Source organism: Protobothrops mucrosquamatus, unplaced genomic scaffold, assembly GCF_001527695.2.
Source record: "Protobothrops mucrosquamatus isolate PMUCROS unplaced genomic scaffold, P.Mucros_1.0 scaffold1377, whole genome shotgun sequence".
In the NCBI taxonomy this organism is placed as follows: domain Eukaryota; kingdom Metazoa; phylum Chordata; class Lepidosauria; order Squamata; family Viperidae; genus Protobothrops; species Protobothrops mucrosquamatus.
In genome coordinates this window covers 195104-212714 of record NW_015387566.1, presented here as the reverse complement: position 1 = coordinate 212714, position 17611 = coordinate 195104, and the positions used below count along the sequence as shown (strand labels likewise).

General features: G+C 40.4%; 1 protein-coding gene across 1 annotated transcript; it reads right to left on the bottom strand.

Annotated features, from left to right (window-relative positions):
* Positions 1-358: 358 nt before the first annotated feature.
* Positions 359-12761, bottom strand: TMEM114 (transmembrane protein 114). Its single transcript, XM_015821646.1, has 4 exons — positions 12578-12761; positions 9128-9208; positions 3155-3292; positions 359-591 (listed from the first exon to the last, which is right to left on the bottom strand). The coding sequence occupies exons 1-4, from the start codon at positions 12759-12761 to the stop codon at positions 359-361; spliced, it is 636 nt and encodes a 211-aa protein (XP_015677132.1).
* Positions 12762-17611: the final 4850 nt, after the last annotated feature.

The window sequence follows — 17611 nt, the reverse complement described above, 5'->3', positions numbered from 1 at the left end:
ACTTTTAACCCTCATCTGCCACTCTAACTGGCAACACCAAAGTTACAGTGAATAATTTTAAAAGGGGGAAGGATAAATTAGACAAAAATAAAGATATCATATGAATTTGTTCAAGGAAGCATTGCTTTTCTATGTATTTGAAGACACAGACTTTTTCTTTGCTTATTTTACATGCACTCGCAGCTCTGCGCAAATCCTTTGGGGGATTCTGATCCTAGTTTTGGCTTAAAATTCTCAGCTACTAGAAGCAGTGGCAAAAGCCCCTGGAGCGTGACTTCAACTTAGCTCAAAGCAGTGACGAGAAAGAGACAGAGGCCAGGGATGGAAGCAGCAGTGAAGAGGACCATCTCCGACACCCTCAAATGAAATTGTCCCACCGTCGTTTCTGGCCCACCATCTTGGCCATGAGAACGAATGCCAACCCAGTGAGAAGTTCAGAAGCGATGGAGACCCAGGCAAAGGCCAAAGACCAGCCAAACTGGATGTTGAGATTTTCCAAGAGATTCTTCCTCCCCAGAAAAGATGCAACCTCCTTGAAGACGGCAGCGGAATAAGCGATGTAGATGCTGACCCCAAGGAGGGTAGCAAGAGCTAAAAAAGGACACAAACAGAGTCAGAGGCATCCACATTCAGAACGCTCTCCATAAGGGTCTAGGACAATTCATCTCGGCCATCTCGCCACAGCCAACTTGCCACAGGACCACTTGCCTTGGGACAATCCACGTGGGATAACAATGCGATAAATGCAGTGGTGGAATTGAAATATGTGAACAACCAATACTCTGTGTGGATGCTACTTCCGGAAGTCCATTCTGGGCCTGGGCAACAAAAAATTAGCTACCGGTTCTGCTGAAGTGGTGCGAACCCGCTGAATCCTACCACTGAATAAATGTTATCCGCCACTGTTTCTTCTACATTATTTCCATTTTTGTCAATCAAATAATGCCAGAGAAACAGTGGCAGATAATATTTGTCACGCTGAGTTATCCCGCATGGAATTTTTCCACAGCAAGTTGTCCCATGGTGAGTTGGACACGGCGAGTTGGACACAGTGAGTTGTCCCATTCCACTCTGTAAATCACCAGGCAGATTCTGAAGACTAGAAGGAATTTGCTCATTGTAGCAATGAGTGCATGAGTACAGCTAGTCCTCACTTACCAACTGTTTGAAGTTATGATATATCCTCCCCCTCCTAAAGACCCAATTCAGGAGTGCTGATGGCAGCACACACACACGCACACAGGCACACCTGGTACTGAATAGGACAACTTGGTGTGGCCAACTTGCCATAGCCAACTTGTCATGGCCAACTCAACACTGCCAACTCACCACGACCAAGTCATCACGGCCAACTCTACGGGGGACAATTCAACAATTCAATTTAAGTCTTTAAAATAGTTTAAAAAAAATATTTTAATTTTTGTCATTCACATTTCATTTTGTCCCTCCTTTGGCATCCTTTCTTTAATGATTCTATTCCACCATTTCTTTGATATTAGTGTGACTCTTGTCCTGCAGCAAGTTGTCGTGCAGTGAGGTGGGCACAACAAAGTTGACTGTGGCAAGTTGGCCATGGCAAGTTAGCCACGCCGAGTTGACTGCGTCAAATTGTCCTAGACCAGAGGTGGGGAACTCTGGCCTTTTTATGACTTGTGGACTTCAACTCCCAGAATCCCTGATCCAGCCAGGAGTTGAAGCCCACGAGTCATAAAGGGGCCAGAGTTCCCCACCGAGACCCTCTGTGGTCCTATTTCCCCATTTCAGGCACTTGGAAAGCTTTACAGCCAGTTGAGCATTCTACAACCACAGGATACAATTTATGACTTTCTTGCCAGAAATCAGCCTTTTCAATTTCCAGCAAAAAAACATCCATAGGAATACACTTAACTGTAGGAGTGACAACTTAGTATGAACATGTCCTGTTGTTTTCTTTGCATCTGCTTGTATTTTTGTATTAGTTTTATATATTTGATACAGTCAAGTGACATTCCAAAGAAATCGCTAAGATTAAAAAGCAGTGGTTTTCATGAGCTCACAAAAGCTTCTGCCTTTTAATCAAATGTGTTGACCAAGAAAAGGGTCTATCAGAGTTCGGATTCCTTCCCCTGGAAAAATCCATCAAATTTTTCTGCCCACAAACCTGATGGAGACATTTGAAGAACCACCTGATGATCAGACTCTAAGTCTGCTCCAGATGCTGTTTTTGGGATCCTCAAATCATAGAACATAGAAACATAGAATAACAAGGTTGGAAGGAACCTTGGAGGTCTTCTAGTCAACTCCCTGCTCAAGCAAGAGACTATATCAAGCCAGACACTTCTTGAAAACCTATGTGGTGGAACACCCACAACTTTCAAAGGCAAGCCATTCCATTGATTAATTGTCATTTCTCCTTAATTCTAGGTTGGATCGTTCTTTCATGATTTTCCACTCAATACTTCTTATCCTGCACTCAGATGCTTTGGAGAATAAGTCATCCTTCTCTTCTCTGTGTCAACTATTCAAGTCTAGAAGACTGCTATCATGTGACCCTGAATTATTTTTTCGTTAGGCTAGACATACTTAGTTCCCTCAATTATTCATCATACGGTTTAGCCGCAAGACCCCTTATCATTTTAGTTGCTCTTTTCTGCCCTCTTTTAGGGTCTCAATAATCTTTTTTATATCACGGTGATCAGAACTGGATGCAGGATTCTAAATGCAGTATAAAGTGGTACTAACACTTCACCTGATATCACTTCATCTCAGGGACACTTTGACCACATACTGTCAAGGATGAAACTTGGGCAGCTACGTGCCTCTTCGTTTCAATTTGTTATTAGAGTAAGGGAGGGAGAGGTGTTGCTTTAGAATGGGTTAGATGGAGAAATGAAACCTCTGCGATTCTGCTTAAGACCATGAGAGCCTGAAACCTTTCCAAGGTCACTGCAGCAGGTGTGGAGAGGAAGCAGACGGTTCTCTCTTTACAAAGACTATGTGAGAGAGTGAGGATGTGGCTGGAGAAATTATTGTTTAATTCTATCAACTGGTATCTGGGAACCTCAGTTTTGCTTCAACATTACCATGCTGTGTATTCAATAAACAGTAAGATTTTTGGAAACCGAATTAATTTGGAGTTTTTATTTGGATTCTTGAGCCGGATGAGGACACATACCTCCTAGAAGAAAGAGCACCCCGGTGAACAGCAGAAGGCAGAAGGCTTGGGTGCAGATGCTAAGGATACCCGCCATTCCTCCAAAGACTATGAAGATGAGGCTTAGAGGCAACAGGATCACAAATGCCCCATGCAGGTCTGGAAGGAGAGAGAGGCAATCACTCACTTCTGGAGTCACTTCCCATTGCAATCCAGCCATAATACATTTAGCTGCAAATGCCACAATTTCTTCTCTTTTGCCCTTGGTTCATTTTCTCTGTATTCCCCCTTGTCTGAATATTTCAACTGAAAAGCTTTGGGGTAAGCAGCTCAATTTGATTGGTAAAATGACATACCCAGGATTGTAGAAGTAACATGGCTTCCTTACATCAAAATCCAATAGTTTATGCTGATGAAAGTGTAGCCAAGACAGAGTCATAGCTCAGTGGAAATTGGGGGGGGGGGGGGGGACACATCAGGGGCTCAGAGAAAACTTGACTAAGAATGGCATGAATCTGTTCAGAAAAGACTTTTGGGATTCACAAAACAATAAAATCAGAGACTTGTTAAATCTAATTGAACTTAATTGTGCTTGGTTGGTTAGTTGATGGGTTGGGTTTTGGGCTGTATATTGTATGAATCAAGATTGTTGCATCAATAAGCCCAGAATCCAGGTGGCCCAGCTGAAGCTCACTGTTTAAACACAGCCATTATCACACAGAATGCAGAGTAGAATTATTATTATTATTATTATTATTATTATTATTATTATTATTATTATTATTATTATTATTATTATTATTATTATTTAAATTTATATACCGCCCTATCTCCCTTACGGGACTCAGGGCGGTGAACAGGCAATAATAAAAATCACAGTAAATATTACATAAAAGCCTGCTCTAAAATATAAAACTCCTAACAAAACCCAATCAAAACTACGCCAGGCCGGCCGCATGGAACAGATGAGTTTTCAGGGCTCGGCGGAAGAGGCACAGGTCTGCAATTGTACGTAGGTGGGGGCAGGTCATTCCAGAGGGCAGGAGCTGTCACAGAGAAGGCTCTCCCCCTGGGGGTCGCCAGCCGGCATTGTCTGGCCGACGGTACCCTAAGGTGGCCCTCTCTGTGGGAGCAGACTGGTCGAAGGGAGATATTTGGTAGGAGGCGGTCTTGCAAATACCTAGGTCCATTGCCATGGAGCGCTTTAAAAGTTGTTACTAACACCTTGAAGCGCACCCAGAAGCCACCGGCAGCCAGTGCAGCTCACGCAGGAGAGGTGTTACATGGGAGTATCTAGAGGCCCCCAGGATCCCCCGCGTGGCCGCATTCTGAACTAGCTGGAGCCTCCAGGTGCACCTCAAGGGGAGCCCCATGTAGAGAGCATTGCAATAGTCCAGGCAGGAAACAACGAGGGCTTGAGTGACCGTGCGTAGGGCGTCCCGATCCAGAAAGGGGCGCAATTGGCGTATCAGGCGAGCCTGATGAAAAGCCCCCCTGGCCACGGCCATCACATGATCATCTAAAGACAGCCGAGCATCCAGGAGGACGCCCAGGTTGCGGGCCCTCTCCGCGGGAGCTAATGACTCGCCCCCGATAGCCAGAGATGGAACCAACTGGCTATGACGTGACGCCGAAAACCACAGCCACTCGGTCTTGGAGCGTCCATGACTTCTTGACTTTTTATTTGAAAGCCAGGAAAGTCTAGAGTAGTCTGACTGCCAGCAGTTGCTAGTTTGTTTAGTTCACATTGTCGCGCTATCCAGGGTGCACCAGGAGGAGGTGAACTAGCTTCACACAAACATGGAGTCTGTTGGGACTCTCTGCATAAATGGGGCCTAGTATCCTCCCCTCAGTGTAACTGTGGGGTCCCATGTCAAAATGTGGATCACACTGTGACCGGCTGTAAGTTGAGAGCATATACTGGTCCAGTATCTGATTTTCTTAATATAAATCACGCTGCGCTTCAATGGTTAGATGGCCAAGACATTGATATTTGAACATAGATCTTTTTCACATTTATACTAATCTAGTTGAAATGTTAATTTATATTGCTAGTCTGATATGCCCTAGGCTAAATAAATGCACTTATGGCACACCTGGCAAGGGGCTAGTGTGGCTGCCTCTTTCATTGGGTGTGCATTGGTGTTGCAGACGTGCCCACATGAACTTATCCTCTGATTTGGGAAACTCAGCTAATGCTCCAGAGGGGGTAGCAGCAAAGTCATCTGTGCTTCTCACAACAGGACTTTAACAACCAGCCAATTGCAGGAAGAACCTTTTCCGCAATTGCAGCCCAAATCTCAGGCGTGCAAGGCTCTTGGGCACGAATACTGTTTAACTTCAAGATGCTAGATTGCGTATCTGCACAAATAAATAAAAAGCAAACTACGATCCCAAATCCTCTAGCTGGGTCTTTCCATCCGAGTAAACACGGGGCTGCATTTAGCCAAGCACCTTGGGCAGCAGCTGCTTTTGTTTGCAAGTTCTCCTTGCTGCACCGAGATAATCATTAACCACTAATGGATAAGCGGACATTCCTCGAAGCTTTCTCTTGTGTCCTAGGAGCCCTCAACATGATGGCTTTTATTGTTGGCTTTGTTCCCATTCAATTGCTTTTCCATTTGTCTTCTCTGACCCATCACCCCAAGGCCATTGTCCTACCAGCTGCCCAAACAGAAGGTTGCCAGGTGCCTCTCTGTAGCTTTGGGCTTCTCTTAGATGTGGTCTTCCAAGAGTGATCAGGACTTTATTTCCTTCTGTACCAGCCCCAACGCAGGTAGGGCAACCTACAGCAGTTCCTACTACCTCTGAACAGGAATGAAAGGCAGCTGATGCATTCAGAATAACAGAGTTAAAAGGAACCTTGGAGTTCTTCTAGTACAATCTCCTGCTCAAGCAGGAAACCCTACACCATTTCAGACAAATGGTTGTCCAATCTCTTCTTAAAAACTTCCAGTGTTGCGAGCATCCACAACTTAATTGTTCTGTCAGGAAATTTCTCCTTAGTTCTAGGTTGCTTCTCTGCTTGATTAGTTTCATCTGTTGCTTCTTGACCCCCTCTTCTTTAGATATTAGAAAACTACTATCGTGTCACCCTTGTCCTTCTTTTCATTAAACCAGACATACATTTTTCCAAAGACACAGAAAGTACCACTAGATAAGGAGGAAGACACAGTCCTATTTGTGTCATGTTGAAAGAAGTACCAGGATGTTCTTCACACATGTAATTGCCCTTGTTTTTCAATGGGTTAGCTACAAAGCTCAGAAAAATATCTAGTGCTCATTTATTTACAAGAAAGGAAGGGAGAGTTTTACTATGATAAGAACAGCAAACTGATTCATGTTGTACCCTTTTTACAATTCATGTTGTACCCCTTTTATAGCATGTCTACAAGCACAAGATGTTGCCCAGAGTGTACTTATCTATCTATCTATCTATCTATCTATCTATCTATCTATCTATCTATCTATCTATCTCTGTCCTGCCTGCTTTCAAATTTTATGCGCTCACAATAAAACAAATGAAAGTTGTCTGACTATAAAGCAAAGACTTTTACCAACTGATTAATGGTTAGCCTACCAAAGTAGTCATCTTGAGACTATATAACCTGTTCTTTGGGACTGTTTGGGGAGAATGTCTATCACCTGCTTTCTGACTTTTCAAAAGACTATCTACCAGAATGATGTCACAGCTTAGGGAAAATTGAATGTGCTGTCATATAGAAGAGAAATCCCCTTAGAGGCTAGTCTCTCATTTATATTTTGAAGGTTTCTACCTGAGAATTAAAAGCTGCCTTGTTAATTAAGCAGTTGAAGGATTTCCCCCCACAATTTTGAGTGGACTCGGGTTTCATAACGAATAAATTTTATAACCACATTGTTCTTATTCAATAGAAATTGCTGATCATCATCATCAGCCAAATTCCCTTTTTTAAAATTGACTTCCAGTGGACATATTTCCATGGAGAGCAGAGACATTGACTGTAGCAAAGACTAAAAAACCAATGACTAGACTGGTTCTTCAAAGTCTCTCTGGATAAGAGAGGGGCTAGGAGATTTCCCAGATTTGCTCCAGACAAGTCCTTATAAGGAGTCCACAGGGCAGCAATCTCTGTGGATTTGAATGCCAGGAGACAAAGGAATCAATCATTAAGCTCAAAACCAGTGGTGGGATTCAGCCATTTCTCACCAGTTCAGCAGAACCGATAGCTAATTTTTTGTTGCCCAGTCCCAGAATGGACTTCCAGAAGCAGCATTCACATAGAGAACCGGTTGTTCCCATATTTGAATCCCACCACTGCTCAGAACCATGGAAATACCTTTAAAAAGATGCTAATGGCAGCTGGCTATTTATTTTGGTTAGTTTGGAAGTTTCCTACTTAAACTGTCTTAAGGCTGTTCAAAATCTTTGGAACTTATAGAAAAAATAAAATACAAGTTTAAGAACTTAAACAATCAATATTATTTATTTCACAAATAAAGGTATTATTTATTTATTTATTTATTTATTTATTTATTTATTTATTTATTATGTATTAAAAATAAATAAATTTATTATTAAACAAATGTCAGAAAGACAAATAGGTTTGAGAACCAGGAAAGTTATAAAACTAATTAAGGGACCAGATAACATGGAAATATTGAAACTTTTACTGTAAGATTTTGGAACTAACTATATAAAATAAATGGCTTTTGTTGGAACTAGAAATATTTGGCTTGTTGTAAATCATAACAGATTAGAAGTCCCGTGATTAAAATTGGACATTAGAGGAGACTAAAGATTTAAGAACAAGGAAAAAAAACCCTGCCTTTGGTTTTGGTTGGGATTTACAAACTGACGTGAAACATATAACATTTGAAATATTAAAGGAGATCTTCAAAAAAAGGGGGCCAAAAATCGGTAGCACAACTTCAACAGTTGTGCTACTGGAACGGTTGCTGGAATTGGGTATGTCTAGTTTAATGAAGAGAAGGACGAGGGGGGACATGATAGCAGTGTTCCAATATCTCAGGGGCTGCCCCAAAGAAGAGGGAGTCAAGCTATTTTCCAAGGCGCCTGAAGGCAGGATAAGAAGCAATGGATGGAAACTAATCAAGGAGAGAAGCAACCAGGAATTAAGGAGAAACTTCCTGACAGTTAGAACAATTAATCAGTGGAACAACCTGCCTCCAGAAGCAGAGAATGCTCCAACACTGGAAGTTTTTAAGAAGAAACTGGACAGCCATTTGTCCAAAATGGTATAGGGTTACCTGCCTGAGTAGGGGGTTGGACTTGATGACCTCCAAGGTCCCTTCCAACTTTATTATTATCATTATTATTATCAAGTAAGGATGTCTACTTCTATGGGCAGACTACATTGAAAGGATGTTAACGAAGAAGTAATAGATGTGAAATGAATCTTGCTTGATGCAGAAATAGTGCAATCAGAATTATTAGATTTTTTTTAAAAAGTGTGATTCACCTTCCTCAAGTGTGAATCATTATTGCTGCACTTCAAGGCACTCAGATAACAGCTTTATTTCAAGAGCTGTATTGTTTGCCAATTAGCTTCCAGGTGCAATATAAGGTGCTGATTGCCGCCATTAAACCCTTTGTCGTTCCAGACCTTTTTCCTGAGGGACTGCCTTCTTCTCTTCATCTGACCATCCAATCAGATTAAACGGGATCATCTCCTTCCAGGTCTCTCGCGTGAGACTTCCACCCAACAGAGCCTTGGAAATGAGTGTCCTCAGTGGCTATTATATTTATATAAAAAGGAACAGGCTTCTATTACATAATCATGGCAGCCATTTTGACTTTTTGGATCCCCGCTCATGGAGATCTTTCTTAGAGTTTTCTAACAAGTCTCAAACTGGATAGCTTCCGCCTTCAAAAAGCTCCAAGTATTCTTCCCAGTAAATAAAACACTGGCGTTGGAGGGCAGAGTTGGTAGACAGTGCTGATTTCCCTGTATGGCAATTGCTGTCAGAAAATACAACTTAGAAGCTACTTACACAGGACATTCTTACGCGAGGTAGTCATATTTGCTGTCTTAGATTTGAATGGGTTTATCATAGGGAGACAAGTCCTGTTAACTGCAAGAAAAGAGGAAACCATCAGACATCTGCTCATGCAAAGTTTTGGTCAACAATTTCCCACAGATTAATCAGCTTAACCTTCGAGTTGATTAACCTGGCAATTAAAACAGAAGCCGTGAAATGTAGCCACAGCCACCCAAATGTTCTCTACCTCATTATTAGAAGTGTTAGCATGTTGGGTGGGTGTGTACTGTCCAAAGTTCTTGCATTCGGTCAGGGCATTTATAAAAGAACCTAGATGTAATAGTTTGAGAAATGGCATAGTTGAACTTCTGCTGATTTGAACAAGAACTGTTGGGCTGGGTTGGCATGATCAGTTTAACGCGACTAGCCCACTTTCTGATATTTCACAGTCTACTGAACCATAAACAAACATGGTGATGGACAGTGTTCAAAAGTGACTGTTTATATTGTACTAGTAAGACCACACTTGGAACTGGTCATATCAAAGTACAAAGTTCCAGAAACAACTGTACCATATCAAAGTACAAAGTTCCAGAAACAAATTATTACTAAAATTTGATAAAAGCAATTTAAAATGACATGGGAATAAAATAAAATGAAATTGGAATAGAATACAATAATTTAAAATATAGATAAAATATGAAAAGATTCTATTTCGGTGTCACCCCTGCAATCTACCCCAATCAGTCCCACATATGCAGACCTCAACTGAACCATTTGCTTAAGTACTGTGCTGCGTTAAATGTTATTTTCAGATTCTGGCCGGACAAAAGATAAGTTGTTTTGATATGGGGATAATAATAATAATAATAATAATAATAATAATAATAATAATAATAATAATAATAATAATAATAATAATAATAATAATANCTTCTGGAGGCAGGTTGTTCCATTGGTTAATTGTTCTAACTGTCAGGAAGTTTCTCCTTAGTTCTAGGTTGCTTCTCTCCTTGATTAGTTTCCATCCGTTGCTTCTTGTCCTGCCCTCAGGTGCTTTGGAGAATAGCTTGACTCCCTCTTCTTTATGGCAACCCCTGAGATATTGGAACACTGCTATCATGCCCCCCCTCGTCCTTCTCTTCGTTAAACTAGACATACCCAATTCCAGCAACCGTTCCTGATGTTTTAGCCTCCAGTCCCCTAATCATCTTTGTTGCTCTTCTCTGTACTCTTTCTAGAGTCTCAGCATCTTTTTTACATCATGGTAAGCAAAACTGGATGCAGTATTCCAAGTGTGGCCCTACCAAGACATTGTAAAGTGGTGATTTTACTTCACGTGATTTTGATTCTATCCCTCTGTTAATGCAGCCCAGCACTGAGTTGGCTTTTTTGGCAGCTGCAGCACACGGCTGGCTCATATCTAAGTGATTGTCCGCTAGGACTCCAAGATCCCTCTCCCAGTTACTACTATTGAGCAAGGTACCCCCTATACTATACCTGTACATTTGGTTTTTCTTGCCTAAATGTAGAACCTTACTTTTTTCACCATTGAATTTCATTTTGTTAGATAGCGCCCAGGGTTCAAGGTTGGTCACCATGATACAAAAAGAAATACTTAAAGACTATAAAAAGTGCAGAGAAGAGCAACAAAGATGATAAGGAATCTGGAGGCTAAACTGTACAATGAACTGTCCCAAAGATGCTTTTTCACGAGGCAATTGGACTTACTTGTTTTCCCTTTGAAGATGTTTCACTTCTCATCCAAGAAGCTTCTTCAACTCTTCAGCTGAAGTCCAGTTGCCTCATGAAAAAGCATCTTTGGGACAACTATGATCTGGATGACTGAGAATCTCCATAGACATATACGATGAACTGTTAAAGGAGCTAGGTACATGTAGCCTAATGAAGAGAAGGATCAGGGGGACATGATAACTGTATTCCAGTATTTGAAGGGCTGTCATAGAGAAGAGGGGCTTAATCTATTTCCCAAAGCCCCTGAAGGCAGGACAAGAAGCAATGAATGGAAACTAATTAAAGAGAGAACCAACCTAGAACTAAGAAGAAATTTCCTGACAGTGAGAACAATTAATCAGTGAAATAGCTTGCCTCCAGAAGTTGTGGGTAGTCCATCACTGGATGTTCTCAAGAAAAGATTGAACAACCATTTTGGGGGATGTTATAAGGACTGCTGATTTGGGCAGGGGGTTGAACTAGAAGACCTCCAAGGTCCCTTTCAGCCCTATGATTCTATGTTCTATGTTCCTACAACAAATCTAGTCATATGGACCATTTATTGTTCCGTCTTTTCAGTTTTAGTACAATATGTTATTTCAATACAGTAATAGTGCTATACTGTACTTAATATTCTATTATTGAGATGCTGTAGAATATTGAACATAATGGATATTCTATCATTATTCATTACAGTTTTGGGTATTAACGTTTTCAAGCATTATGATGATTTCTAAATGACATACTTCAATTTAACAGACATTAAAAGAAAATAATTCTACTTTCTCTAAAGCTAAAACTGATTTTTGCTGTGTTAAACACTTTTGAACATTTCAAAATCGGAATGCTCTTTGTCTGTACAATAATGGTAAAAATAATTCATGAAATGTACAGTATTTGCTGCCCATCCAGAGACTCTGGGCAGTTATATAACCCATTCATATACAATTTTTGTTTTGTGTTCATTTTTCTCATTCACAGTTGCTCAAAATGTCTCAGTTAAAACTTAGAAGACATGGCCTTTCAAAATCCTCCACTGAATATGTGAAGAAAATGGATCTCTGAATCCTTTCAGGGAAAGTACACAGTCCTCTTTAAGTGGTGATAGCTGCAAACAGATGCTTGGAAGAAATTTCTACCTTTAATCTCCTCTAAGGATTTGCAGAGGATTACACAATGAAAGACAAGACATATACACACATTTCCGGGCCACCTTGTCATTAAAGAGGCACCCACTCATCCTCCCTCCCCGCCAGGACAAATTCTCCAAAATTCTCTTCTCCTTCCAAATAACTTCCATGTTAACTTCTCTTTCATCAGACTAAATCACAACAGTACAGCACTATTTTTGTTGCTAAGCCTTGACAATATTAGCCATGAGTTCAGATGAATCTTTTTTGAAATGAAACTGTAGTCATGGAACCTGGTAACTGTTAGGCTAACAAGGGAACAAAATAGCGGGTTAGAAGCTTGTGTAAGTTCAGGAGAATTTACAGGTTTGTGTACTCCTGTGACAAAATGAGACCGGAAGCTTTTAAAGCTTTCTCCTTATCAGAATACAAAATTTTTCTCCTTTCACATTAAAGGTATCCATTAACCACATTGTTGGACCACTTGGAAGTCTAGCCTTGGGAAAGGGTCATAGCCAATTAAATATGCCGGTTACTTGCAACCCCCGCCCCCCCACACACACACACCAACTTGCCAGGAAACCCTGGATGTACTTACATTGGCAGGTCCTCCAGAGTCCTCTATGGGACTTCAAACTACCTGTATGGTTGGTTAACTTCTCCAATCCTGAAGCATCTATTTGATACCAAAAGTCTGTGGCCAGGGCAGCTGCCAGGAAGGTGAAACTTAAAACACCCGCCAAGACTGCAAACACAGAAACACCGTTCAGTGTAACTTTCATGGTGAGGGTTGCTATCTGCGTTGACCCTTGAGACTGGATGATGTTCTCCACTGGTCCTTAAGAGTAAGTGAACAGAATTGCTGTGGATATGTCTTGCAAGCCCACCTTCTGGAGTTTCTCTGGATGTCCAATGTTCCTGTCTGCAGCGTTTCCTTAGTTTTATCAGTGTGTAATCCTATTGATAGTTCGATCGCCTGCTAGTAGGTATAGTCGTGGATGTAAACTGAATTCTGCCCCTTTTCTTTATTTACTCTTCCCTTTGTGGTAGCTGATGCCCAGTTACTTTGGGAAAAGGGGAGGGTGTTGACTAGCACCGTCCCTCACATTTCATCCAGTTGTCATGTGATTAAGTAAATACGTAAGATACCCAGTGCTAACATTTCCTCTTATTTTGTTGAAATGCCAAACAAGCTCCCTTGTAGACATCAGGTCTTCTATTTTCCCCAGGCGTAGTGACATTGAAGGAAACCCAGAGGAGAGCAGCAATTCTCAGAACCATGGACAGCTCCTTAGGAGCGAATCTCGGTGGGTCTTTGGATGGTAAAAGAGCAGGTCTTCCCCCAGAAAATCCTGGTTTTTAACTCGAGGAGGCATTAGGAGAACCCAGTAATTGTCCTCCCCCATACATTCTTCACCGTACATGCTCAAGAGAATCTTTGGGGTAACTCTTATAACTATCCACTTGTGTCCCGAAAAAGCCAACCCCATACACTTTGTGCATTCCAAGAAGTGGTTGCAACTCCAATTCTCTAAAGGGAAAAATAGCAACAGTGGGTGCTGATTGTATACATGAGCCAGTCTTTAGAGTTCAATTAGCTTCACTAAAAGGTCAATAGATTCAAGCTGCTTCTATCGACTTCATCATCTTGAGCTAAGGAGATCCATTCTCCTCTGGTGTTACATCAGGACGGCTTCCTGATCTTTTGTTCTATTTTCTCTCTTCTTTTACGGTAAAACATACTGAAAGGAGGTTGAGCTTCTGAGGTACGGTAAACCTTTTGTGACTATGTCTACAACTTGGTTGGTAGGAGGAAGCTTACTCTGGTGGAATGTTAAGAGTAACCATCTACTTTAATTCCTTGTAATATATGAGGCAAAAAAAAAAACCTTTCTGAATGGTCCAGAATTAAAGATAGGTGTTGTGCTTGTTGTAAGTTGTAAGGAGAAAAAAAATCTACTAACTGATAGATTGTTTTGGAATGCTTTTCTACTTTATTACCTAAAAATGATATTTGCATGGAGTTCATATGGTATCAACATTTCAGAGTTCTATTTTCCACATATCTTGAGAACAAAGAATTGGCCAATCTGTGAGATTTAGATTCTGGGCAACCAGTTTCCAGCACTTTCTCATTTTGTAAAATATGAGTTATTCTACCCACCCAACACCTTACAGGAAAACTATTCCTGATGTCACTTTTATGCTTAGCTGTAAAAGGTTCTGTTGGACTTATCCTTTCAGATTTCAAGAACCAGAATCCACAATGAAGGGAAGCATAAATAAACACATTTTGAAGCTATATGATGTTCACTGCATTGAATAAACCATGACTCCATTTTGGATCCTGACAAATTGGCAGCTGTTTATTTATATTNGAAAACTATTCCTGATGTCACTTTTATGCTTAGCTGTAAAAGGTTCTGTTGGACTTATCCTTTCAGATTTCAAGAACCAGAATCCACAATGAAGGGAAGCATAAATAAACACATTTTGAAGCTATATGATGTTCACTGCATTGAATAAACCATGACTCCATTTTGGATCCTGACAAATTGGCAGCTGTTTATTTATATTCGCTATTTCTATACCACCACAGCTACACATCTCCAGGTGGTTCACAATAGAATCATAAAATAATAACTACAACAAACATAAATATTTTAATAATTTTCTTCGTTAGACTAGATACTGTACACCAGGTTTCCTCAGTCATTCATCATATGGTTAGCCTCCAGGTCCCTTATCTTTCCTGATCTTCTCTGCACTTTTTCTAGGATCTCAACATCTTTTTTGAATCATAGTGACCAGAACTGGATGCAATGTTCAACAACAGCAATCAAAATTTCATTCATGCAACCCTGTTAACAAGGGTTCTAAGGGATAAGCACTTAATTTGCAATAGTGATAGTAATAAGTGTTACAAATCACTTTAAGAAAAAGGAGCTACTTTTGAAAAATACCCCCACAACAAGAAAACTCTACTGTGTAGAAAAGAAAAATAACCACTGAAAGAAAGACAGAAAGACAGAAAGACGAAAGAAAGAAAGAAAGAAAGAAAGAAAGAAAGAAAGAAAGAAAGAAAGAAAGAAAGAAAGAAAGAAAGAAAGAAAGAAAGAAAGAAAGAAAGCAGAGTATTCACAATTGAGTAACCAGCTAGATTAAATGTAACCGAGCTCCATGTTCTTAAGGTTGGTGGTCTTTATTAGTAAAACTAATACTGGTAGCCCTCAACTTGGGACTGTTTAAAGTTATGGCTTATAACCAAGTTTCAAGATTTCAATATCACCCTCCCCAGTCATATTATTGCATTTTACATGCTTAGGAACCAGACTGCATTTATGGCCATTTGCGGTGGCCTTCGGAGTCATATGACCATGATTTATGATAGGTTGCTAGGAACGTAGTTTCTGGCAAAATCTGACCTATAGCAAACTATGGGTACACTTAACAACTGCTACAAGGAAGGTCATAAAAATGGGTCCAACTACATGGTGATCCACTTTATGATTATCACAACTTACGACTGCAATTGCCAGGCTCAATTACAGTCCGAAGTTGAGGACCAGTTGTAAACTAGCTGAATCCAGAGGTTCTAGATCATGGGTGTCAAATTTGCAACGTCATATGACATGTCGCAACGTATCATGACTTTTTTTCCATTGCTGGCAATGGGGTGGGCGCGGTTTCAGCATGACGCATCCGGCCCGTAAGCCGACAGTTTGACACCCTGTTCTAGATGCTGTACAACAACAGAGTATAAAGGAGAATATAATAAAAATGAATACTGCAAGCAACAAATAAATTAATCATCAAAGATCTTGCACAAAAATCAGGTTTTATCTATTCTCAAATACCAGGGTGGTATATAACCATGGAAGGGGATAGCAGATTCTGACAAGATCCACTGATTGCCAATAGGGATTTATCAAATGTTTTTTTAACATAGAAGATTACAAGAGAAGACATTACACAAAAGCAATTAAAAAAAAAACAGCCAGCACAAGTACAATTTATCTCAAGATAAGAAGAAAATTAAATACAATCAGTCAGTACAATATTCTAGCACTCTACGCAAATAGAAAAAAAGCATAGATAATGATATTGCACAGAACACACGAGGAAGGAAGGTGAAATAGAGATGCAGCTTAATAAAAGAATGGAAAATGAGAAGATCAGGATGATAGGTTTACAAAAGAGATGAGAACATCTGAGCGCAGAGCAGAATCAGACCAAGGCCTCTTTTTATCCAATCTCTTGGTTCCACAGAAGATAACAGTTCTGAAAATAGAACAGGGGTGGGCAATTAATTCCAAAGAGGCCACATGCAAAACTGGAAGTGTTATGGGCTGAATCAATAGGGCCGCTGCCGCCACAAGCCAGACAAGAACAGCCAAAGGATGGGCTGTGGCCCATAGGCCATTGAATGCCCAGGTCTGATATAGAATTATAGGACTGGAAGGGACCTCAGAGATCTTCTGGTCCAACCCCCTACTTAAAGCACGAGACTTACACCAGCCCAGTCAAATGTCTGTCCAGTCTATTTTTGAAAACCTCCAGGGATGGAGCACCCACAACTCCACGAGACAAGCTATTCCACTGATCAACTGTTCTCACTATCAGGAAATTTCTCCTTATTTCTAGATTTGATCTCACTTTAATGATGCTCCACCTGTTACTTCTTGTCCTGCTCTCTTCTACTTTGGAGAATAAATCCATCCCCTCTTCTCTGGGATAGCCCCTCAAGTACTAGAAGACAGTTATCATGTCCCCCCCATCAGACTAAATCACTTTCAAATCATAAAGAGTTCCCCCTTGTAGGCATAATATATTACCCAGATATGAAACTTTAATATTTTTTTCTGATATCTAATACATGTTTCACTCCTCAAAATATGTTTATATTCCCATCTACTGCAGAATATGGAGTATTTCTTTTTAAAAAAAGGTCTTGCAACTTTGCAAAAACCAACACATCTCCAGCACCTGCTTTGTGAGCCACAGTGCACCTCATCATTTGAGGAAATAAGCTATTAAATAGAATGGTGTCCTATTAAATACATTAATTTTTAAGATTCCCCAGAACTTTTTGGTTATTTTTCAGGATTCCTTCTGCAGGCTAGGACAAAGAACTCTATGTGGCTAGTTTAGAGCATATTAAACTACAATGCATAGGGTTGCCAGGTCTGCTTCCAAAAAATAGCGGACAAGCGGGGGGGGGGGGTTAAGTAGTAAAAAAAGTAAAAAAAAATTTTACAATTAAATTATATATTTTCTTACAAACATTTTGATTCGCTTGTTGCTGGAAGCTATTTTCTCCTTATCTAAATGATTTTTTGTGCTTACATGTTGTGTGACAGCTTTTATACCATTATATTCAATTGTGAACGATTTCTGACACAATTTACAGTAGGCCGTTGTATTTGTTCTGTTGGTTTCGTTGTTGGTAATCCATGCAAAAGTAGCTTCCCAGTCTTTGGTGTATTTGCACACTCCTCTCTTTCGTTTTAAAGAATTCGAAATCTCGCCGCTGTCACTCTCATCACTCGACGCCATTTTAGGTCAGTCGACACTCTCGCACTCTACATATTGAGGCTAGTACTCATTGAACCTCAAATGATGATACGTTACT

Coding starts and splice junctions, on each gene's coding strand:
- TMEM114 (XM_015821646.1), bottom strand. CDS start 12,761: ATGAAAGTTACACTGAACGGTGTTTCTGTGTTTGCAGTCTTGGCGGGT. Junction 9,209..12,577: donor ACTCTGGAGGACCTGCCAAT/GTAAGTACATCC, acceptor CTTTTCTTGCAG/TTAACAGGACTTGTCTCCCT. Junction 3,293..9,127: donor CTCGCGTAAGAATGTCCTGT/GTAAGTAGCTTC, acceptor CTCTCCTTCCAG/ACCTGCATGGGGCATTTGTG.